General features: G+C 44.8%; 1 protein-coding gene across 1 annotated transcript in view; it reads left to right on the top strand.

The window, feature by feature from the left end:
• Window positions 1-24,281, top strand: part of DNAH9 (dynein axonemal heavy chain 9) — a 295,671-nt gene that overhangs the window by 97,700 nt on the left and 173,690 nt on the right. The window contains exons 27-30 of the mRNA XM_087825845.1: window positions 2,797-2,953; window positions 8,967-9,071; window positions 16,505-16,662; window positions 19,182-19,320. Coding sequence (XP_087681971.1) covers window positions 2,797-2,953; window positions 8,967-9,071; window positions 16,505-16,662; window positions 19,182-19,320 — 559 coding nt within the window. The remainder of the gene's footprint in view (window positions 1-2,796; window positions 2,954-8,966; window positions 9,072-16,504; window positions 16,663-19,181; window positions 19,321-24,281) is intronic.

Below are 24,281 nucleotides of genomic sequence, written 5' to 3'. Positions count from 1 at the left end.
TCTCCTCCTGGGAGGTTCAGAGCTGTGGCAGGCCCCCAGTAGTTCCACAAGAAGCCTGAGGCTTGAAGCGGTGAAGACTGCAGGGGCCAATCTGGAGCCAGAATTCAGCTCAGGAGGGCAGGTATGGTTAAGGCTACACATAGGACTTTGTGAAGATCTAGCTACAAATGTTTGGGAGAGCAGAAAAGCATTGCCAGGTGGTTGCAGTGATGGAGCAAGGTGAGATGAGACTCAGTGTTTCACCTTGACCTGACTCACCTTGCCGTGGGGCCTACTTGACTGATCAACGGCTCTAATGTGAGCAGAGTCCACAGGGAAAAGCGAAGCAGCAGTGTGAGCCCATGTATCCAGGGGTTAAATGCAGCCAGTGCCCAGATCAGCTGAGTCAACATATTCCATTACACAGGAAAACTCCAGGTAGAATGACAATTCTGCACACCTCTCCTCTGCCCGGGGAAAATGCCTTCCTGGGTTTCACTTCCAAAGGCTGAAATAAATGTGGGAATTTTACACATAATTAAAGGAGAATTAGGAACTCACTTCAACTCTTTTCAAAACCACTTTGGTTCTAGTGGAGACCCAGTCACCATCCGGCATGAAAGGCATTACTCGGAGTTTCTGGTCAACTCTAGATATCAGAGTCAGAAACAAAGAGAATTCATTTCAGAGGCCCCCTCAGATGGCTCTTCCTGTCCAACCTGCAGGTTGGGAGCCTTAAAGTTTACCCATTACAAGTGTACAACTCAGTGATTTTTGGTAAATTCATAGATTGTACAACCATTATCACAGTCTAGTTTTAGAACATTGCCATTACCCTTTTTGCAGTCAATCCTCACTCTCACCCCCTCCCAGGCAGCCGCTGACGTAATGTCTGTCTCTGTGTTTTCTGGACATTTCATAAATGAAATGACATAACATGGAATCTTTTGCATCTGACTTCTTTCACTTAGCATAATGTCTTTAAGGTTCATCCACATTGCAACATGTATCAGCACTTCATTTTATATTCCATTGCATGCCTATATCACATTTTCTTCATTCATTCACTACTGGTAGACATTTGGGTTGTTTTTACTTTCTTAATGTTATAAATATTACTGCTATGAACATTCCTGCCTAAGTTTGTCTATACACACATACATTCTTCTCCCCCTTGGGTAAATTCCTAGGACAATATGGTAATTTTTACTTTTTAAGAAACTGCCAAAATGTCTTCTGAAGTAGTTGTACATTTCACATTCCTACCGGGAATGTATGAGGTTTCCAATGTTTGCACATCCTTGCCAACACTTGTTATTGTCTGTCTTTTTTATTATAGCCATCCTAGTGGGTGTGTTGTGGTATCTCATTGGGGATGCAATTTGCATTTTTTTTAATGACCAATGATTTTGAGCATCTTTTCATGGGCTTATTACCCAGAGGAACATTTTAATCTAAATGAAGATATAAGTCTCTTTTAAAATTTTTTGAGAGAGAGAGGGAGAGAGGGTGGGAGGGAGAGAGAGAGAGAGAGAGAAACATCAATCTGTTGCCTCCTGCGTGTGCCCTGACTAGGGATCAAACCCACAACCTTTTGGTATATGTGACACTCCAACCGACTGAGCCATACTGGTCAGGGTGATAAGTGTTTTTTTTTAAAGTGTCAAAAATAAGCTTAAAGTTGAGTTTATTTTATTGTCATTGGCAAAAATAGTCACAGGAAGATTAAACAGATCAAATGATTGATCCATTCATTCATGAATTTGTTTTATAAATAATTATGAGGACCTTTATGTGCCTAGAGCTGTGCTACTTTCATGTATCTTATTAAGATGTGTATGAAGGATGTGTATTAGATATATGTAATTATAGGTTTAAGTGAAATAGGAATTCAGCTGAGGTGCATTTGCTCACTCGCCCCAGTGTTGAAAGGTCCAGAAATATTTAGTGGGTGAAGTAACAATAAATATGAGCCCCAAGAGGTTAATAGCTACCAGCTGGGCAGAGGTTGAAGAGGAACCTGATCCAGGTAGACTGGAAGGGCCGGGGGCTGGATGGAGGCAGGAGAGAGGGATAAGCAGAGCTCTAGTGTGTCTGGGTATCTAAATCCATTCAGGCTGCTAGAACAAAATACGACAGACTGGGTAGCTCATAAACAACAGAAATTTTGAGGCTGGGGGCTGGGAAGTCCAATGTCAAGGTGCCAGCATGGTCGTGTTCTTGTGAGGGCCCTTCTTCTGCCTCATAGATGGTTCCTTCCCCCTGTGTCCTCACACGGTGACGGGGGCAAGGGGTCCCTCTGCAGCCTCTTTCAAGAGGCACTAGTCCCATTCATGACGGCTCCATCTTCATGACCTAATCACCTCCCAAAGGCCTCACCCTAATACCATCACCTTCAAGGGTTAGGGTTTCAACTTAGAGTTGGGGCGGGGGGGGGGGGGGACACAAACGTTCAGACCATAGCAGTGGGTGGGGGAAACAGCTCTACATGAACAGACTTTAGAGTATTGGGCTAGAGAGAGGGGAACACTGAGACATGAGCTAGAGAAGTAAGCAAGGTAAGGTCAGGAAGGGCCTAGCAGGAAGCCATCGATGCCCTTCATGGAGGGACCATCATGCTCAGATGATCCTTTAGAAAGTTCTCCCCACAGCACTGTGGGGAACAGATGTGGGGGGGGCTCTAGGATTTCCTCTACAGAAGCTGTGTCAGGCCTCCCATGGACCTCCCAGCTCAGTCTCGCTGGGACCTCGAGGTCCAGAGCTATTCATCGGCCACTTGTGGCCCTGACAATCACTGATGCCCTCTGTGTTCCACAGGTGCTACATCACCCTCACCCAGTCTCTGCACCTGACCATGAGTGGGGCTCCGGCAGGACCTGCAGGCACAGGCAAAACAGAGACCACCAAGGACCTGGGCCGAGCGCTGGGCATCATGGTCTACGTGTTTAACTGCTCAGAGCAGATGGACTACAAGGTACAGGCCTAGCTTTGGGAGGGACTAGGAACTGGGCAGTAACCCAAACCAGGGGCCAGTAACCCAAACCGTGCCACCCTGGCCCAGCTCAGAGGCCCAGACAAGGAGATCTCTGTGCCCTCCTTCAGGGAAAACCTCAGGACCCTTGACCCCAGAGCTTACTGACCTCCTTATAAACCTCAGACCATGGAATCTGCTCCCACCAATGAGGTTTGCAGCCACAGATGGGTTATTTCACCTTTGGGATCTTCCCTTCATCATCTGTAAAATGAAGAAGCTGAATGTATGTCCAAAGGTCTGACTTCCCCATTTGCCCTGGAACCACGGAGAGGGTTCTAAGTGGATAATATAAAGTTTTATCAAAATAAAAATAACACGAAAATCATATATTTGTGCTCTTCTGTCAAAATGGTCATTTCCCCCAGAATATCCACAAGGGCACACTGTTCTCTAAGGACAGGTGTGACTTCTGGAGACAGACTAGATTAACCCCCAGTCCTAGCAAGAGATGCCAACAGAGTACAAGTGCAAGGCTCATGCTTGTCACGTGGGCTCTCCTCACTGCAGGCTCTCTGTCCTAGAGACAAGCGAAGACGCAGAGGACCCATGGGTAACTGCCGGTCAGCAACATTCAACCCCAGACTGGTCCTCATGTAGATTCCTTTTCAAAAAGCGTAGTAACAGGTTGCCTCACTGCCTCATTATTTGTATTTTGTTTTACTGCATGTATTTTTGTAAACTGTCCTAAGTCTCTTTCGAAAACAGGATGGCATGTAAATAAATTTAGAGTAGAAAAAAATAAAACAAATGCATTAAGAATAGATTAAATATTTATGTGTATAAATCGTGCGTATTGATTGCAAAATAAATTTAATTTAAAGATAATTTTAGAGACTGCAGGATAACCCTTCCTGTTTCCACGTTCAGATGCTTTAAATGAGATTCACGCCTGTAACTTTAACGATTTCTCCTGTGTATAAAATTTCGCCATGCAGAAGGTTGCACGATTTATAGCCACGTTTTCTCATAGCAGGCACACAAAATGAGGATTCAGACCCAAAATAGCTGTCTTCCCCATAGTCTACACACTCTAAATTTCAAGATGGTTGCTTTTATTGACAAACACATTAAGGTAATGTTTCCTTTTAAGTCAAGCTGGAAGAAGAAAGATGATTTTCCCCTTTATTGAAATAAGTTCAGCCTTGAAGGTTATTTAAGTTTCTAGATTCTTCCATGGATAAGCAATGCAGCATTCCTGGAATAAGTGTAATCTCCCAAGAGGAACATTCTAGAACATTATTTAAACGTAGAAGACCTGGCATATTGGCTAGAGAAAATCAACCAGTTTCTTCAGTCCCACCTGGCACAGCAAATAGGAAGAGATGAGTTGGCCCCACAGCCAGGGCCCACTAAGGATATTTTACCCAGTCCTTTCAAAACTGAACCCACACCCACCGATTCCTCTAAGAGTACAGGGTGAGAGGAGGAGTCTAACTTTCATCTGAACAGTGAGCAAAGCTTCAGTCATGTAAGTGCAGGCGGGACATAGATCAGAGTGCCATCAATGGGGGTAGCCATAGCGAAGCACCCCAAAGGGACCGTGATCCCATCCCTTCCTGGACACTAAGCATCCTCTGTGACCAAACAGTCTCACTATGCTGTTCTCAGATCTCCTCTTCTTTTTGTTGTCCAGCTATTCAGAATTATTTTTAGCACAAAGCACACTCCAGCAATCAAATTCATTTGAATATCACCATTGCTCAGCTTGTGTTGGGCATCATGGAGGGATACCAACGAGAGAGCGAGAGAGAAAGAGAGAGAGAGAGAGAGAGAGAGATGATGATGATAGATGATAGATAGATAGATGATAGATGATAGATAGATAGATAGATAGATAGATAGATAGATAGATAGATAGATAGATAGATAGATGATAGATATAGATAGATAAGGTACAACCTAATCCATTTGGAGAGACAAGAAAGATACATGAAATAATTAGGGGAGATACCAGACAACATTACCCCGAGTGCTGATGTGTGTTCCACAAACTCTGAGCCCTGGATGCCCCAGAGTAGAGGGAGAGCCACAGAGTGTGCTTGGCAGGAATGACACTGTGGAGGGTGTGAGATCAAGTCTGTTTAAGGTTTGGGGGAGTGCCAAACAGGGCATGTCACATTTTAACATAGCCAAACCCATTTTACAATGTCAGCTTTATTTTTTATTTTTTATATGTTTTTTATTGACTTTTTTAGAGAGGGAGAGAGAAACATTAATTGGCTGCCTCTTGCCGACTGGGGATCAAGCCTGCAACCTGGGCATGTGTCCTGACTGGGAATCGAACTGGCCCTGTGCATGTGATGACACTCAACCAACTGAGCCATACTGGCCAGGGCTAAAATGTCAGCTTGAAAGGCATGACCAAGTTCTGTATGCAGGCGATGTCCTTCCCCAGCCCTCATTCTGATTCCCCCTGAACTCTCCCCACGGGGCTTGGCTAGGACGAAGGGGGGTCAGGAAGAGCCACCACACACCCAACCAGGCATCATTCTGTTATGCCATTGACGACACTCGCAGCGACAGATCCTGCCTGTGTATCTCCAGAGAACAAACTAGAAATAGACGTGAACAGTGGTCAAGTAGAGTCCAGTGGCCTGAGGAACAGAAGATAGGAGCCAGGGCTGCACAAGGAGGGCAGGACACAGAGCCGCAGAGAACATGACCTTGAAGCATCAGGCTTCAGAACAGAAGCGTGATGAAGACAACTGGCATCTAAGGAAGGCTCCGTGCACAGCCAGACAGATGGAGACAGGAAGGGACTGGAAGAAAAGAAACTTTTTAGTAAGAACGTTGCAGTTATTCAAGCCAGAGAGGGTGAAGAGCCAGGCCATGGGGTAGTAAAAATAGAAAAGTTAGAGGCTTTAAAAAAATTGAATAATACCTAATGAACATGGGGAGGCATGGGCAGTGAAACAGGGAGGAATTAAAGGAGAGCTTGGGTGACATCAAGCACCCTCACAGTCCTCTGCCACAGGATTCTGTTAGGAGGCATCGGTAATGGGGGGACACAGCAGTGTAAAGACGGGAGAAAGGGGGAGCTACTGTTTATCAGCGCTGGCTGAAAACATGAAACCGGCCACTTTCTCGGGAAATGGGTGCAGTTTTAGTGCTCACATCTTCTTTATGTTATAGCAGCAATACTTTCCCCCTTGACCTCAGTTTGGAGGGGCTATTGCTGAAATACCAAATGGCTTTGAGCCTAAAACTGGATTCTTTTTGACTTTCTGTAGCATCAACCCTAGAGGACACCCAACCCTCAATGTCTGAAACATTGCACTTCTACCTCCCCCTAACTCTCTGGTCTTACCTTCTCGATTTCAATTTCTGATTCTCTTTTATGTTTTCCAGTTTTACCTGGGCCCTGGTGATGCCCAAACCTGTCTTCCAGCCTTACCGAGGTTCTGGTCCTCTCTTCACCTGGGCAGTGTGTCTCCGTTTGGACGCTCCCCTCTCATACTTGGTTAATGCTCTCCTCTGCCTCCCAGCCAGAGTCCTCATCCCATTGATATGAATAATCTCATTTTACTCTGTGGTGCAGGGTGCAAATCTTGAGACATTCTGGTTGGTTCATGTCCTTCCTTTTGTAGTTCCCATCAGCCATCAATGTTGGCCCTTCCTTCAGCACGCTTCTCGCTTCCAGGCCTTCAGTCCTGTTTTCATCCTGGCCCAGACAGCACCACAGCCTAGAACCGCTGTACAGCTGTGGTGGGGTTAACAATGGGGCCAGGTGGAGTCCTGGGGCTCGGTTCAGGCCCTCAGGGAAGAGGCTGGGGGGGTGACAAGTATCCACCTATGTAAACTCTGCTTTTTTCCATTTTATATTTTGGATATCCATTTGGTGAAAGGGATCCACAGCTGGAAAAAGCTTTTACACCACTGTTAACATGGGAAAGCATAGATTTTGATTCCTGAACTTCCACTTACGTATTTGTCACATTGACAGGTTGCTATTATTGTCTGCAATATAATAATAGATATCACTATATCTCTCTCAAATATTATATATACTCATGAATATAATAACAGTAATATCCAGCTGTAGGCCTGTTTTGTGGTCACAGCCACAATGCCTGGAACTTACGGTCCCTCCTAGAGAGGCTGCAACTGCTCAGTCTGAAGTAGCCACATCACTCTCGTGTTTAGGCTCCAGTGGGACTCATCACCGTCTGACGGTGTCTTATTTTTGTCATTGTCTGTTTTCCCCACTAGAATGTAAGCCCCATGGAAACAGGCACTTTGTCTCCCTTGTTCAATGCTGGTTGCCCCTGATCTAGGACAATTGCCCACACATTGTACATACTCAATAAGTATTAGCACGAGTAGAGGAATCATTTAATTCAAGGAGCTTAATAAAAGGGGGTTCATTCTTCCCTCTCCTTTCAAAATCCGCCCCACATCCAACTCAGCTTATGTAATGTCAGGCTGCTTCTGCTAAGATGTTCATTTAATGATGTTTCTCTTTCAAACCTACAAAGACCCTTATAATAATTCAAGTATTTTCATAACTATGACCCCTTTTATTAAGTCAATTTTCTAGCTAAAATGCACCTTTATTTTTCTCTGGCAACAGCTTGGGTTTGCTTGTTTTTTGTCCATAAACTCTCCTCCTCCGGGAAAGCCTTCACCCTCCGTTCTGCCTGCACAGGTGCTAATGCCCCACTGAGCCAGCACTCCCAGCGTATGTTCTGAAGATACCACATAGCTCTGAGATACCAGTACCCCAGATCTCCTGACTTCTCATGTTCTTTCCACTAATGTTTGCCAGAGAGCATCCTGAAAAAACCAGAGATCCCACGAGAAACATAAAATAAAATCACAGTCATACAACAAAATTGACTGGATTAATTGTGCAGGACTTCTCAGGGCTCTTAAAATGCTATTACATGTTGTAAATTGTCAAAAGTGGGTTATAGACTAGTTATAAAATGCAGTGTTTCCCAAATTTGCCTGACCAAAGAGCCTTGTCTTCCAGGAGCGTCTTCCAGATTTGGCATTCCATGAAATAAACTTGGGAGAGTGCTGTTGTAATACCATCTGAAATTCACTGCTGGCAAACTGATCGTTCTAGAGCACTTTGACCCACCCCCCTGAACTCCGTAATGTCTGCGGTTTATGTCGTCCATTGGAACTGCTGCTTGTGTAGCAGTTTACCTGTTTTATTTGTGGAGATAAGGCTATCTCCACAACCTAACGAGAAGCTCTTAGAGGGACTGAGCCCCTGTGTCCAGCACATGAGCTGTGCACAGACAGAGCCGATGGTCAAACATGCCCACTCAGTAGACAAATGGGACTTTCCTATTATTTGCATTTTCTCAGCACTTTATGATGTCTCCTTGCCAATGACCTTGAGAGTGTCTCCCAATAACCTCTCCCTTTATATTGCTCCATGGTTTACTAGTTCATGTTGAATGCTCAGGATGGTTTTTATTTTTAGGAAAGATATTCCAACTACCCTCTGAAATTCTTTCCTTGGTCTCATTTGAAAGACTTACCTGCAGTTTATTTTCTATAGACGTTATCACGTCCTGACCCCATCTCCAGCTTCCTGTCACTCCGGGAAGCCTGGGTATTAGGACATGGGATTAAAGATACAGACATAAGCTTTTTCACCAGCGAGTGCCAAAGGCTTTTGTCTGCATGGTGCAAAGAAAATAATATTTTATTCATTTCTTGGGATTTCAAAAGCTACTGAATCAACAGTAACACAAGCCTAGTGACATTTTAAAGGGATTTTGTTCTAAGTGTCTTGAAAAGGTTCTGTTTGATCCTGTAACTTTTGTTGGCACCCACAGCTGTCAAAACTTTAATTGTTCTTGGAATTTTAATACGAGTTTCTAACCCGTGGACTGTTGGGGTCTGGAAGTATCTATAGTAATGAGGAGGGAAAGGACTTCGATGTGTATTGATAAGCCAGACACGGGTAGCCATTTAATCTCTGTACATTTCATTGCAGTCTTGCGGCAACATCTACAAGGGCCTCGCTCAGACTGGTGCCTGGGGCTGTTTCGATGAATTTAATCGAATCTCCGTGGAGGTCCTGTCGGTCGTGGCAGTCCAGGTATGGGGGCCAGGAGGTGGTGGAAGTGCCGTGGTCTTCGCGCCAAGCACTCGCAAGCCTGCATCCTCTTGTTTTCAGCCTCTCATCTGTTTCCCCGACTCCCTCCCTGCTTGCATTTCGTTCCTCTTCCTCTGCCCTCTAAAACCAGGCCTGAGTGCAGGATATGGTGCCCTACAGGCTCCTACCAGGGTGGACCCACTTACTGGCTGTGGGGTTCCACTTTCTCCTCTGTAAAATGGGAGTAAAGAACAGCCAACTCACCTGCTCTCCAGGGAGAGGAAATGACTAAACTGGATGGCAGAGCCCAGCTCCCCGGAAAGGGCATAGGCTTTGGAAACTGTCAGACCAGGGCTTAAAACTCAGCTCTGCGTTTCCTAACCCAGAGTCTGGCAAGTTGCTCCACCTCTCTCAGCCCAGTTCACTTAATTACATATCAAGTGAGTATTATAGAGTGAACGTTATTGAAAGGAGGGAGTCATTTTCGGGTCGGGTTCTGTGTAAGCATGCCACCGGCCTTTCAGTCGTCCAGCAAGCTCTCACCGTATGCCCACGACACAGCAAGTACTGCGCTCAAGGCCAGGCTGAAGGGTCCCAGGGCAATGGGACAGGATCCCTCGCTGCAAAAACATGAGCTCCTGAGACAGACACGAGCACTCGTTAGTGTTCTAGAAATGGCTCGGATCCTGACTCACACTAGGGAGCATCAGAAGGTGGGGGGCTGAAAAGTCTGCTGAAAGTCTGTTCTGTACCAGATGCTTGTTATGCGTCGTCTCTTAGTATCTCTTATATTCCCACACCAGCCCTGTGAGCCACTATTACCCCCATATAGATACTCATATGTACATATGTATAGATACATGTGTGTGGGTGTACAAATATAGATTTAACCCTGTCACACCGAGCAGGTGCAGGTCTGGGCACGGAGCTGGTGTAGAGGAGGTAAAAGGAAAACATGAGTTTAGACAGGCAGGTTCAAACCAACTAGCAGACAGACCTTAATCCATGATGTTCATGACGCCTTCTTCAGCAGGCAACAGGGACCCTGCAGATTGCTGAAGGGCAGTCACCCCCTACCTGGCAAAGCTTTTAAGGAGGGTGGGCAATGGGACAATCAATGACTGCAATCCGTCAGAGCTCTAATTACAGCTGCAAAGGCACAAACAGGACCCGTCAACCTCCCTAATGGGCCCCCAATCACCAGAGAGACGCACATTCTTGGCAGCACCTGTTCCCGTGCTCCCCCTATAACCTGAGCCCCCCATTGCCCACCAGCGAAGCTTTGGTTTCAGAGCCCCGGTCCCTCTTGCTTCAGTAGGCAAGGTAAGTGTAGGGGCTTCATATAGTGCCCAGCGCCATGGTGAGGTCTTGGGAGCAGTTGTATGACCCGTGCTTCTGTTCGTGCCCACACCATGCGGTCAAAACGGCTTATTTTCCTCTTATCATCCATTTTTATTTCTAAAGCAATAAGTAAACACTATGGAAAAAGGAACCTGGACTCTTTGGTCCCTATAGGTCTTTTTAATTTTTTCAGGTTCAGACAAAGAGCAATGAAAAAGTTTAGCTCAATTGACATTTTTCTTAGCAAGTGTGCAGGGGTGGGGAAAGGGGAACAAAAGGGGTGGGGGAGGGACTTCGGAGAGACGGCTGTCCACGGGGACAGGGGAAGCAGCTGAGGCACCATCCTCCCCCTCCACTGGCCTGTCTGTCCCTGCAAAAGCCAGTCCCCATCCACATCCCCCCCCATGCTGGCACCCCCTGTCCAGGCACGATGTCCCTGCCACAGGCAGGCTGGATGTGCAGCTGTGTAGAAGTGTGGAAGCCACCGCAGGCTGAACGGTTGTAGATCTCACACCATCCGCTGATGGCCCTGGCCCACCCTCATCTCAGCTGCCTCTGGGAGCCATGGGTGGTCAGGAGCTCTGCGGGGTCCCTCCCTCTCCACCACAGCGGTTAGTCTTGCCATCTCTTGCATTTGACAGCCAGTCGGTGCTCCCACTCAGTCATCTTGTCCAGACCGTTTCTTGGTGAAGCTCCGGAAAGGTACAGAAATGTTGGGTTCTTCTCTTGTTCCCAGTGGGGACACATGGTTTTCCGTTTCCTTAGATCTGATCCATTAGGAGTGAGTAGAGGAAGGACGTCAGCTCCCAGCCTGACACTCTTGGCCTGAAACCCTCACTCTCCTGGTTCACAGGAGCTGACTGTGCACATTTCCCTGCTGCCTCCTCAGAGCTTGAAACTGACCATGGTGGGAGTGTTTCCACTGTGGACACTGGCAAATTCTACAACTCAGGGCACTTTTGCTGTCTTGGAGAGCAAGTTGCTAGGCATTTACCATCACGCCTCTTCCTTGCAGGAATGTGAGGTCGATGTTACCAGATCTTTTAAACTTTAAATAGAAGCTGAACATCTATATTTTTATTTTTTTAATTTCTAGATTTTAATAAGTTGGCAACTTATTTTGCTTTTTAAAAAACAGATAAAAACAAAAAAATCCCTGAGCCAGACAAACACATTAGCCAGCTGCATTCACCTCTGCCTGGCACATCACAGTTTAAAACCAGGAACGATGCCCCTGGAAAGTCTCTCTGAATTTGGGGTGCCATCCACTTTGGAGTATAAGCTGTGGAGTAAAATAAGAAAAATAAACCTTTCTCAGAGCACTGATTCTAGGCCTAGAATGGCTTTGAAAATCAGGAGATAAACGTAGACTTTTCACCACTGTGGACATTGGGGCTGAAGGCCCATAATTATACCGCATGCCTGGAGTTTGTCTCCCCGCTTCTCCCACTGCAGGTGGTGTCTTCCTCCACCTTTGCTCTCCTCGCCCCCATCCTGTTATCTCTGCCCACCTTTCTGTGCACCCCCTTCCTCTTTACTTTTGTGATTCTCTACACCCTCCTTTCCGGCTGCTGGCTACCAGTTTCAGAGGGCATTTCTTACTCTCACCAGCCAGGTTGCAGCGCTGGGACTGCCCTCGTTTAAATCCAGGACGACTCACCATGAGCAGTTATACCCACGGTGTCCCAGTGCAGCACTCAGTGTGTGCCAAAGGCCTGTTTCAGTGTGTCCCCCAAGGAGCCCAGGGAAAGAGCAGGCGGTGAGAGTTGGACCAGGATCAGCATAGAGCCTGTCTTGGGCTCCCGAGGTTGTGTAAGCAAGTTCCACATACAATTGGGATTTTAAAAGAACCAGGTTATTGTAGAGTGGGGTTAGCCAGGCAGGGGGATGGGGATGTGGTTATGTGTATAGGCTCTGATACCATACTGCGTGTTCAGTTCTGGCTCTGCCACTTACTAGCTGTGTCCCTTTAGGTAAATGTCTCAAGTTCTACATCTGTAAAGGGGGTTAATAATCATGCCTACTTGATGCAGTTTTAATAATTATTAAATGCATTAATATGTGTAAAGCACTTAAAGCACTACAGATATAGGCACTCAATAAATGTTAGTCTCTCTTATGATGAAGAGGAGGAAGGTGGTGATGGTGGTGGTGGTGGTGGTGGTGGTGGCAGTAACCATGGTGGTGGTGCTGATGATGGTGATGATGGTAATGATGGTGATGGTGGTGGTGATGATGGTGCTGTTATTGGTGATGTTGGTGGCAATGGTGATACAGTGATGGTGGTAATGACCATTGTGATGATGTTAGTAGTGATGATGATGGTGATGGTGGTAATGATCATGATGGGGCTGTTGATGATGGTGATGATGGTAATGGTGGTGGTGATGATGATGTTGTGGTAGTGATGGTGGTGATGGTGCTGCTGCTGATGGTAATGATATTGATGCTAAAGATGATAATGGTTGTGATGGTGATGGTGATGATGGTGCTAGGGGTAATGATGTTGTTTGTGATGGTGATAAAATGATGGTGGTAATGACTGTTGTGATGATGTTAGTGGTAATGATGATGATGGTGCTGGTGGTGGTGGTGATGATGATTGTATCATTATTACATGAACACTATAGTAAATGAGTTGAAAGGAAGTAGAAGGCTGGCACACAACAGGGCAGGGATGGGAGGTCTACTCTCTGGTCTCTCCAGCATTCTCTACATGCTTCATTCCTTCTCTACTGACTCAGCCTCGGCTATTTTTCCAAACTTAACACTTTCCTGATAAGGCAATGCCCAACATTTGTTGTCCCTAGTGGATAATAGACAATGTGAATTTGCCTTATTTTGAAACTGTCCAACATGAGGTCAGAAATGGGTTCTCCAAGATCAGTTCCCTGTGCTCCTGGAATTAAATGAAATAAATTGAACCTGGAGTGGCAGGATGCTCTCACACTCCAGTCTAGGAGCTCGCCCATAGGAGAAACTCTCAAGAAAGTGGTCTGACAACAGCCTGGGAAAATCTGAGGTGGTAGCATTTAAAATCACACACCCATCCAAGGAGAAAATTGCTCTTAATTGCTCACACAGTCATCCAGGCTGGTATATTGGTTCAGAAACCCCACCTGCTGTGACACTTTCTCCCTTGCCCTCCCTCTCCTTCTCTGCCTCTCCTCTTCTCAGCTCCTTACCCATACGTGCCCCTCATCCTGTAACATCTACAAAAGTGCGTGCTTCAGTGTCCTTGTAGGTAGATATCTTCCTGTCTCTGTCAGACTGGTTCATCAGAATTGCATCTCCATTAGGAAAAAGAGCAATTGCTCTACTGTTTTTAAATGTATAATACATTTACAGAATGTATTTACTTTTTTCAGAATTATGCCATTACTGTTTCAGTCAGCTCTCTAGGCTTTGCATTATCTGAGCCCAAGGGACATGGGCCTCCTGGGCACAGCCCACTCCCCATACCTCCAGCTCCTTGTTCCCCTCCACAGGCTCTGGCCAGGCATCCCTGCCACTTTCCTCCCTTCCAGGGCGGGAGGGAGCTAGCAGCAGCAACTCAGTGAGCAAGGACTCGGGAGACCACCATAGCTGTGTTCCAAGTACTCAAGGTGCTGAACAAATGCCACAGTCTCAGAACCAGGGAGCTACCCATGGGACACCCTCCATAGAGGAGCTTAAGTCTAAGGTAGAAGCACAGAAATATAAAAATGTAAAAAGTGATGAGTGGGCTGCACTTCCCGAAGGCAGTGGAGTGAGCCAAACAGGATTTTAATTACACGTGGCATTTGGGAGAAAAGGCTGCAAAAGAGAATGACCACAGGGGAGACCACAGAACAGGCCACTTCCTGAGAATGAAAGGGGCAAAGTGGATGGGTGTGAAGAAAGAGCTGCTGGGATTCATGTAGCAGAGCTGGCTTACAACCTCCTTAAAATGCAGAGAGCTGGAATGCCTTCAATACTTCCTGAGCACAGGGCCCTGAAGGACGTCCTGGATCCCCAGCACTGTGACCTCTCGATGGTTTGTCCAGTGTCCCAGCTGCTGTGACTGAGATGAGGCAATGCCAGCAGAGCTCTCCTGCCTTGCAGAAGCCGGGCGAACAGAACCTGCTATTAGCACCAATGTTTCACCGCTAACTGGATCCTCCAGTCTGTTCAACATGCTTTCTCAAGGGCCCCCTTCAGAATTCACACAAAGCACAGATGCCACCAATCCTACAGGCAGCATCAGTTCTTGCTGAGCCAGTTTCTGGGCCTCGGTGTTGCCCGAGGGAATGTCAAATCAGAGGGAACAGCAGAAAAGGTCCTGGGCTCCGGCTTTTGCCTCCAGTCAGAGGTATCAGAGTAATTTGTAAGTGGTAATTAAGCTCACCTCCCGCTCAACAAGATGATGCTCAGTGTATTTTGTAGATGAGAGATAGGTCCCGGGCCTAAGGAGAGAGCCCAGCCTTTACCACTCACTTAGCTGGCAGGGTGGTGAGAGGCTGTGTGGCAGGGCTGTGCTGTGCGCCTGAGAACCGGCAGAGCTCCATCTGTTTGGCCAGTGTGCTGGGTGCTGGAGGGTCAGCCTCAAACTAATTGCTGCAAGTTCAAATGCATTCTGTCAGGAGAGCTTTGCTTGGGGAAAGGAGGTGAATGCTAATTGCAGAACTGTCATAAGGTCTGCAAAACCTGTGAATCCAGGCACTGGAGAGAGCCTTGCCCAGTGCGTGCTCCCTCCCCGCCTTCCTCTCTCTCTCTCTCTCTCTCTCTTTCTCTCTCTCTCTCTCTCTCTCTCTCTCTCTCTCTCTCTCTCTCTCTCTCTCTGTCTCACTCACACACACACACACAAGCACACACATACATACACCTGCAGCCCAAGTTTGGGGCTCATTCAAAAAAACCTTGCACTGGCCCCAACTTTCAGGTATTGCTTTCAAAACCCCAAGGGACATTCTGGGGCCTGGCTGAATAAGTGTGCCCCTTTGTCTTTCCTCCTCCTATTGATGATAATTTTTGTGCATGTCTTTTCATAGCACCAGGTGTGAAAATAAAATGGGTGAATTTTATTTCTCTCTCCCCCACTGCTAGTAAGAGTGACCTAGAATGGAGATATGACCAGGTGAAGCTTCAGCTTAAATCCCCTGTGGCTCCAGACCACAGTTAAGGAAAAGCCTAATCTCTGTGGAAAGCCACTAATAGCATCTGGGGGTTGGGCCCCAGCCTACTTTTGCCACTGTGGCTCTTTCTTCTGGCGTTGCAGGACCACTCTCCACACAGGATCACCTAGGCTTAGCGTGGTCTGTGCTGGAGGAGTAGACCAACATGAGGACCACAGCTGTGATGACAGGCCCATCAGCAATTTTCATGTCGGCTGCTGTGGCTTGTTTTGTTTTGTTTTGTTTGTTTTAATTGATTTCATTGCTGAAAGTATTACAGATGTCCCCCGTTTTCTCCCCTTTACCCTCCCCCCATCTCCCACCTCTCCCACCTCTCCCCAGTTCTTCCCCTGTCTATGTCTGTGTCCATGGGCTATGCATGCACTTTCTATATGCTAAAGTCTTTATGATGCTATTTAACTTAAAGCTTAGAACAAGCCCAGGAGGTAGGTGCCGGTGTCCCTCCATCGCACAGAGGCTAGGAGCCCAGGCTCCAGAATTCATGTGCCTGATTCAAATCCAGACATCACCACTGAGTAGCTGTGTAAGGTTGGGCAAACTACTCCACCTCTCAATGCTTCTGTTTCACAGAGAAATGGGGATGATAGTATAAGTGCCCCCTCGAAGGACTGAGGAGAGGATCACCTGAGAACAGTGCCCAGCGCGTGGTCAGTGCTAATACTGTGCTACTGCAGGGGGACAGATGTGCAAAGGAAGGTACACACGAGTTTGCTGGTGCCCCCCAACCTCCCGCCACTGTTATAAATGTGGATACGCGTTGCCAGAGTTCCTTTAACATGCGTTCAGTGCCCATCATTAAAGGTCCAGGTTGCAGTCACTGTGCGCGTCCTTCAGTGAGAAGGGCCACAAAACAAGTGTCTGTGCTGTGGGTGGATTCCCAGCTCTGGCTTGCACCCGACACTGACACCCAATGGATGCATTTTTCCACTGATTGTTCACCAGGTAAAATGCATTCAAGATGCAATCCGAGATAAGAAGCAAAAATTCAACTTCCTTGGCGAGGAGATTAGCCTGAACCCTTCCGTGGGCATCTTCATCACCATGAACCCCGGCTACGCAGGCCGCACGGAGCTGCCCGAGAACCTTAAGGCTCTCTTCAGGTGAGCATCGGCTCGGCCCATGTGAGTGCCCAAAAGAGAAGCTTCTTTTATTTTTTTCAACTGGAAAGGTGTGACCTATATATTAGTGAAAATTTGGAATATATAAAAAAGTAGATTTAAAAACCAATCTTTAACACCATCACCAGTAATATGAATTTTTGCTTGTGTTCTGTTTTTCTTTATATGCATGTTTTAATGTCATATATTTATAGTCTACATTTGTAGTCTACACACAGTTTTATATTGTTTTGTTTTTTCATTTCATAGTCTATTATAAGCGTATCATAAATAGTTTCTTCTGTTAGATATTCTTAATAAATCTAATTTTATGACTGCATTTTAGTCTATCAAGTACAAGGTTCACAATGAAATTAACTAGTTCCCCAAAGTTAAATATTAAGGCTCTTTCTAACATTCAAAATAAGTTTATGCATAATGTTGCAATACACATCTTTGTAAATGTCTTTTTTTCTACATGCATGGTTATTTTCTTTGGTTAGCTTCCCAGAAGTGGAATTACTGAGTTAACAGGCAGGAACATTTTTAAGGCTTTTGATGCACATTGCCAAGTTGCTTTCTAAAAAAGAAGTGCTGAGTTCCATTCCCAGCAGCAACACATGAGAACACGTCTCTTATTTTACCTTTGCCAGTGGTGGATATTGCTATGTTTTAAAATCTTCTTTATTTTGATAAGAAAACACAAATGCATTTCCTAGCAGGACCTGGAATCTTCATTCTTTTATTTTTTTCAAAAAAGAGGAGTCAGCCCAACAAAGAGGAAACTAAAAGATGCTTTGTGGCTTCTAATTTCTACCTACTGAACCATTACCTAAGAGAGAGGCTGCGGGAGCTATGATAGAGCCGTTCGTCCCATCTTCAGACTGAGAGATCCAGTGCTTTCTGGGGATGTGAAGGCCTAGGAGGCCGCTGCAAAGCTCCCTGTGTACTCAAGTCCCTCACTTTTAAACTGCTCCAGTGGTGGCAAATTCCTATATCACGGGTGCAGTGCGGATACCTCCCCCTTCAGACAGGCCCCCACTTCAACCAAGAACATGTTGGAATTTCAACAGGCCGTCTAAACCAGTGCCAGGGAACACTGTGTTGTTTTCTATTTGTTTACACAAAGTACTTATTAAATAAGCCTGTGTTACAAACAGTAATGGAAGGGGGTTATCATTCTGATAAGAATTATTCCTTGAATTTTTCCCCCTGAATTTAAACAGAACATATATCCATAGAAAATTTGGCTGTGTGGGGTGTGGGGTGGGGGACTGAAAAAATATTTGTAAAAGCAATAAATATAAACATATACTTTTACATTTAATTCTCACAAAGACCCTACAACATGGATATTGTTAGTTTCCCCCTTGTACAGTAAGAAAACAGATGGACTCAGCAAATTGCTCAGGGTAGTAACCCTGGTTACTAGGGTTAGATAGTAACTCAACTAGTAAATAGCAGAGCCGGAGTTTAAACCCAGGCAGTCTGACGCTGGTCTCTGCTCCTCCCCTTCCCAGTCCTATCACCCAGAGAGAGTCAGTGTAAAGAGCTGGCATCCTTCCTTCCAATGCTTTGTGGGTAGAGTATTTCTTTTTCAAACCTGGAATCAGACCTATATGGTTTCCTACCCTACCTTCATTAGTTAATGTCTGCCCATGTCATTAAATAGTTTAAATTTTACAGCATTATCATGGCCACTTGGCATTGCATTGCGCAGATACATATTTAACCTTTTTTCATGTTGCAGAATAATTTTGAGTTTCTAAGTATTTGGTTACTTTTTTGACTTTGAATACAATGTAAATTAATTTAAAGAAAAAATGTACTTGAATGAAATGTTTTTGGAAATTTCATATCAGTGTAGGAAAAATGCAATTAAAGAATGTAACAACCTTAGGCTCCCGTTACATACCTACAAATTAATTTAAAAATAAGTAATTTTAAAATAAAATGTTTCCAGAGCCAGAGGGGGGAAAATGAAAGTAAATCCTCCTAAATGAACAAAAATTCCCTTCAGTATTCTCATATATCCCATTTTGTGACACGGTGGGTTAATAAGTACACACTTTAACCCTCAGTATTAAATATTTATATTTGTATGCAAAGTAAGTACAACATAAGTCCTGAGTGTGTAGGCCTCAAAGGGACATGTGTGTTCAGGATGAAGAATAGAAAGATTCTCAGCTTCTTGTAGACATCAAGAGAGACTCAATTCCTCAACCTCAGCTCCTAATCTGTTCTAAACAACTTGCTTTACTAATCTGTGCCTTGTGTAAGGCACACTGGACTCAAGTTACCAGAGTTGAGTTGGAGCCCCAACTCTGCCCCTGTCTGCTAACTTCATCGACTGGGGACAGAGAATTCACTTCCTTTATCCTTAGTTAACTTTAAGTTGAAAGTCTTAGTTTTTGAACTCACAGATGCCTCCATCTGTGATCCTGGCCAGTGTCTCTTGTTTTATAAGCTCCCCTTCCACTGTGTGTTGGGAACTCTCTCAGCCTTTGTCTTCCTGTGCACAGGCCCTGTGCAATGGTGGTTCCAGACTTCGAGCTGATCTGTGAAATCATGCTGGTGGCAGAAGGATTCATTGAAGCTCGGTCATTAGCCAGAAAGTTCATCGCCCTTTACAAGTTGTGCAAAGAGCTTCTCTCCAAACAGGTACACTCCCTAGTTAAACTGGAAAATCAATCGCATGTGATCGCCTTAGCTCTGGACGGATTTTAGGGCCAATGTATTAGAGAAACATATTAGAGCTTTCTTGTAGAGCCGCTGTGCCCAAAGGCATAGTAAAAGTTCTGACCACTTGTGTAGTTCCAACCACATGCCTCTTGCTTAAACTTTTAGAACCTCCTCACTACTGGTGTCCCCACCTCTACTCCAGTCCCTCAAATTCATTCTTTAGCCACCAGCTAGAGTGATCACTTAAAAATGCTCCTCAATATTTTTAGAATAAAGATCAATATACTTTGCACTCTCCACAAGAGACATGCACAGAGCTCTGTCTCCTGCCTACCTCCACAGCTTCATTTCACAGCCTTCTCCATACCATACTTCTGTACCTACATTGGTTTCTTTGAGTTTGGTGTGCAGTGAAAACGAAGCACATAGTAGCAGTATCTAGGCTAAGGATCAGAATGCCCTGGAGAAACAATACTAAAGAAGACCCGAGGGAATCGAATTCAGTCAAGTACAGATAAGAAAAAAGTACAGCCAAGGCCAGAAGGAACAGGATTTCCACAGGCTCAGAAGAGGGAAAGAAGTCAATTTCAAGTAGAGCCACCATGTCTGTGGTCTTTCTGGCACAGTGAATTGTCCTTCACAGCATGCATCACAGCTCTAACTAAATAACAATCTGCTATGAAGCAAGTAGCAGAGCTGAGATGTGAACCTAGGTTAGTCTCAGTTCAGATTCTGTGCTCTAAACTGCACACTCCACCACTTCCCCCACCATACTGCTCTGAGACCTGATGTCAGCCGTGTGGTCCACTCATCCACAGAATCTGCTATCAGAACTTGTGACCAGTGGGATCCACCTTTGACAAAATATTTTTTTGATATTCAATATTATATTAGTTTCAGGTATACAGCATTGTGGTTAGACATTTATATAACTTGCAAAGTGATCCCCCTGATGTCTTGCACCCACCTGACACCATGTATGGTTATTACAATATTATTAACTGTATCTCCTGAGCTGTACTTTACATCCCCATGTCTATTTTGTAGCTGCCAATCTGTACCTCTTAAGCCCCTCACTTTTTAACCCAGCTGCGAACACCACCCCCTATTCCAATCTGGCAACTATCAGTTTGTTTTCTGTATCTATGAGTTTGCTTCTGTCTTGCCAGTTTATTTTGTTTTATGATTCCACATATAAGTGAAGTCATATGGTATTTGTCTTTGTCTGACTTCACGTAGCATAATGTACACTAGGTCCATCTGTGTTGCTGCAAATGGTAAGATTTCATTACTTTTTATGGCTGAGTAATATTCCATTGTATATACATACACTTCTTTACCCATTTGTCTCTTTATTGGAGCACTTGATCCCTTTACATTTAAAGTGATTATTGATAGGTATGTAGTTATCTCCATTTCAGTAATTGCTTTCTGATTTTTTTTTTCTTTTTAGTTCTTCTCTGTTCCTTGCATATTCTCTTACTTTCCTCTCTTGTACATTGATAAATTTCTGTAGTGCTGTGTTTGGATTCCTTTCTCTTTATTTCTTTTTTTTTTTAATATATCTTTATTGATTTCAGAGAGAGGAAAGGAGAGGGAGAGAGAGAGAGATAGAAACATCAATGATGAGAGAGTCACTGATCGAGCCCACAACCTGGGCATGTGCCCTGACCGGGAATTGAACCCCGATCGCCTGGATCCTAGGTCGATGATCAACTGCTGAGCCACGCCTGGCTGGGCTCTCTTTATTTCTTATATATTTCTTACAGATTTTTGGTTTGTAGTTACTATGTGCTTTATGTATACCAAGCTATGTGTATTGCAGTCTATTTCAAGTTGATGGTCACTTGAGTTTGAACACATTCTAAAATCCCTACCATTTTTACTCACCCCCCACATGTTTATGTTTTTGTCGTTAATTTTTATTTCGTTTGTGTGTATACTTTATTTGTTTGTTTGTTTTTTAAATATATCTTTATTGATTTCAGAGAGAGGAAAGGAGAGGGAGAGAGAGAGATAGAAACATCAATGATGAGAGAGTCATTGATCAAGCCCACAACCCGGACATGTGCCCTGACCAGGAATCGCACCCTGATGGCCTGGATCCTAGGTCGATGCTCAACCTCTGAGCCATGCCCGGCTGGGCTGTGCATATACTTTAACTTACTGTTATAATGACACATAAATCTTCCTTTTTTTTTTTTTTTGCCTTTTAATCTTTATAGTACCTTTAGGGTTGTTTGATCTACTGCTTTTATTTTGTGTTTGCCTTTGTCAGTGAATTATTTTTTCTCTGTGATATTTTCTTATTCATATATTTTATTATTTTTCTTCTTAAAGAAGACCCTTTAACATTTCTTGTAATGCTGGTTTTGTAGGGATGAATCCATTCAGCCTTTTCTTATCTGGGAAGCTCCTTATCTCTCCTTTGAACCTAAACAATAGCCCTTCTGGGTAGAGTAATCTCGGTTTAAGTCTTTACTTTTCATCACTTTGAATAATTCACACCACTCACTTCTGGCTCACAGAGTTTCTGTTGAGACATCAGCTGACAGTCTTATGGGAGCCCCGTTTTTCTCTTGCTGCTTTTAAGATTATCTCTTTGTCTATCACTTTTGGCATTTTAATTATGATGTGTCTTGGTGTGGGCCTCTTTGGGTTCATCTTGCTTGGGACTCTCTGTGCTTCCTGGACTCGTATGTCTATTTCCTTCGCCAGATTAGGGAACCGTTCAGTCAGTATTTCCTGAAATAGGTTTTCAATATCTTGCTCTTTCTCTTCTCTTTCTGTAACCCCTATGATGCAGATGTTGTTATACCTGATGCTGTCTCAGAGGTCCCTTAAGCTAGTCATATTTTTTTTAATTCTTTTTTCTTTTTGCTGTTCCGATTGGGTGTTTTCTGGTACTTTGTCTTCCAAATCACTGATTTGATTTTCTGCTTCATCTAATCTACTGTTGATTCCCTTTAATATGTTCTTATTCCAATTATTGTAGTCTTCATTTCTAACTTTTTTAAATGGTTTCTATCTCCTTTGTTTTTTTATGTTTCCTGTCTCTCTGTTAAAGTTCTCACTGTGTTCATCTACTCTTCCCCTATGATCATTGAGCATCCTTATAACCAGTGTTTTGAACTCTGTATCTGATAGATTGCTTGTCTCCATTTTGTTTAGTTTCTTTTCTGGAGCTTTGACCTATTCTTTCATTTGGGTCATTTTTTTTTTTGGTCTCTTTATTTTGTGTATCTCTCTCTGTTTGTTTCTATGTATTAAGTAGATCTGCTATGTCTCCCAGTCTTGGGAAAGTGGCCTTATGTAGTAGGTGTCCTGTGGGACCCAATGTGGCAGTCCCTCTGTTCACCTGAGCTGAGTGCTCCAAGAGTGTTTGTTGTGTGGGTTGTGTGTGCTCTTTTGTTGAGGTTGAGCCTTGATTGCTATCGGCACATCAATGTGGGGAATTGAGCCTCAGGCTGGCTAGCTGTAAGAACTGGCCATTACTACAGTGGACAAATTGTTGTGCAGAGGCTGGCCCCACATGGAAGAATTTGCTTTAGCAGGGCTCTGGTGTCTGTTGAGTTTACCCTTCTGGTTTATTCATGGCACCAATTATGTGGTTCTCTGATGTGGTCTGAGGCTGACTACCAGGTATGTTGGTTCTGGAGCCCTTTGAAGGGGCTCCAGTGCAGGTCAGGGTCAGCCACTGCCACCTGGTAGGAACCATAAAGTGATCTGCAATTGGTAGCTGCCTCTGTTGGTCTGGAGGCACCTGGGAAAGGTTATGCTGTGAATAGAGGTCAGGGCCTCTAGTGCCAGGCCAGGAGCCACTTAGCAAGAGGTACAGGGCATGGTGAGGCCAGCTGCTTCTTGTTTGGGGTTTGTGGACCTTTGAGAGATTTTAGGAAAATCTTCAGCATAGTCCAAGGCTGGCTGCTTGTGAGGAACAGCTGCTAAAAGAGGCTAAGGCTGGGTGTATGAATTGGGTGAAGTGAGGTCTCAGAGAATCACCATGGGGGTGGGAGGAGAGTCGTGTTAGCTGGTTAATGTAGGATCAGATGTGGCGTTCACCTGTACCTTCTCGCTGTGTCTGGAGAGGGCTCAGCAAAGGAATAATTGCACTTGCTAACACTTTAGTCCCAGAGACAGCAACCCCTCCAGTTCTTACCCTGAAACCAAACAATTCAAATTCCTCCCCATATGTCCCTAACACTTTCTGAACTGTTGTCCCTTCTCTGGAGCTTAAGGCAAGTGTTTGTAAGTAAGTGAATCTGTGCTTGGGCCCTTTAAAGGGACACCTGGGCCCTTTAAAGAGACACCTCTGTCTCACCTGGAATGAGTCCCTACTGATTTTTACAGGCAGGTGTTTGAAAGACTCTTCTTCTCAACACAGGTACTCCAGAAGGGGAACCTGCTATTGGGCTGGGACCCCTCACTCCTCAATGGGGACCTCTGCAGCTGAGATATCACTCCCTATTTTTTTTATCACCACACATGGGTGTGGGACTAGCCCATTTCACGTCTCCACCCCTCCTACAGTCAGGACATGGCTTCTTCTTTATATCCTTAGTTATGGTGCTTCTCTTCAGCTAGCCTTCAACTGATTCTTGAGGGTGATTGTTCTATAACTTAGTTATAATGTTGATGTGGTCATGGGAGGAGGTGAACACACCGTTTACTGTAGAGCATGTAAGTTCAGCCTCAACAGTTTCTAAGAGCTAATGTACTTGATGTTACAGGGATAGCTGGATGGGTTTGTAAGTGGTTCTGTTTAATCTCCCTGACCCCAAGTTCACTGTATGTTCTGTGTCTGCTTTGTTGTCATAACAGCTAGAAAAGTAATTAATGCCAAGCTAGGAACCAGAGTCCCAGGCTCACCATCTCCTACATCATTAATTATTTGCTATGCCTCTGCCTTGGCCCCAAATTACCTAATATTTACATGATAT

This window comes from Miniopterus natalensis, chromosome 17, assembly GCF_054644295.1.
Source record: "Miniopterus natalensis isolate mMinNat1 chromosome 17, mMinNat1.hap1, whole genome shotgun sequence".
Taxonomy (NCBI): domain Eukaryota; kingdom Metazoa; phylum Chordata; class Mammalia; order Chiroptera; family Miniopteridae; genus Miniopterus; species Miniopterus natalensis.
Note: the sequence above shows the minus strand (reverse complement) of the source record. Positions and strands in the feature narration are given on the sequence as shown.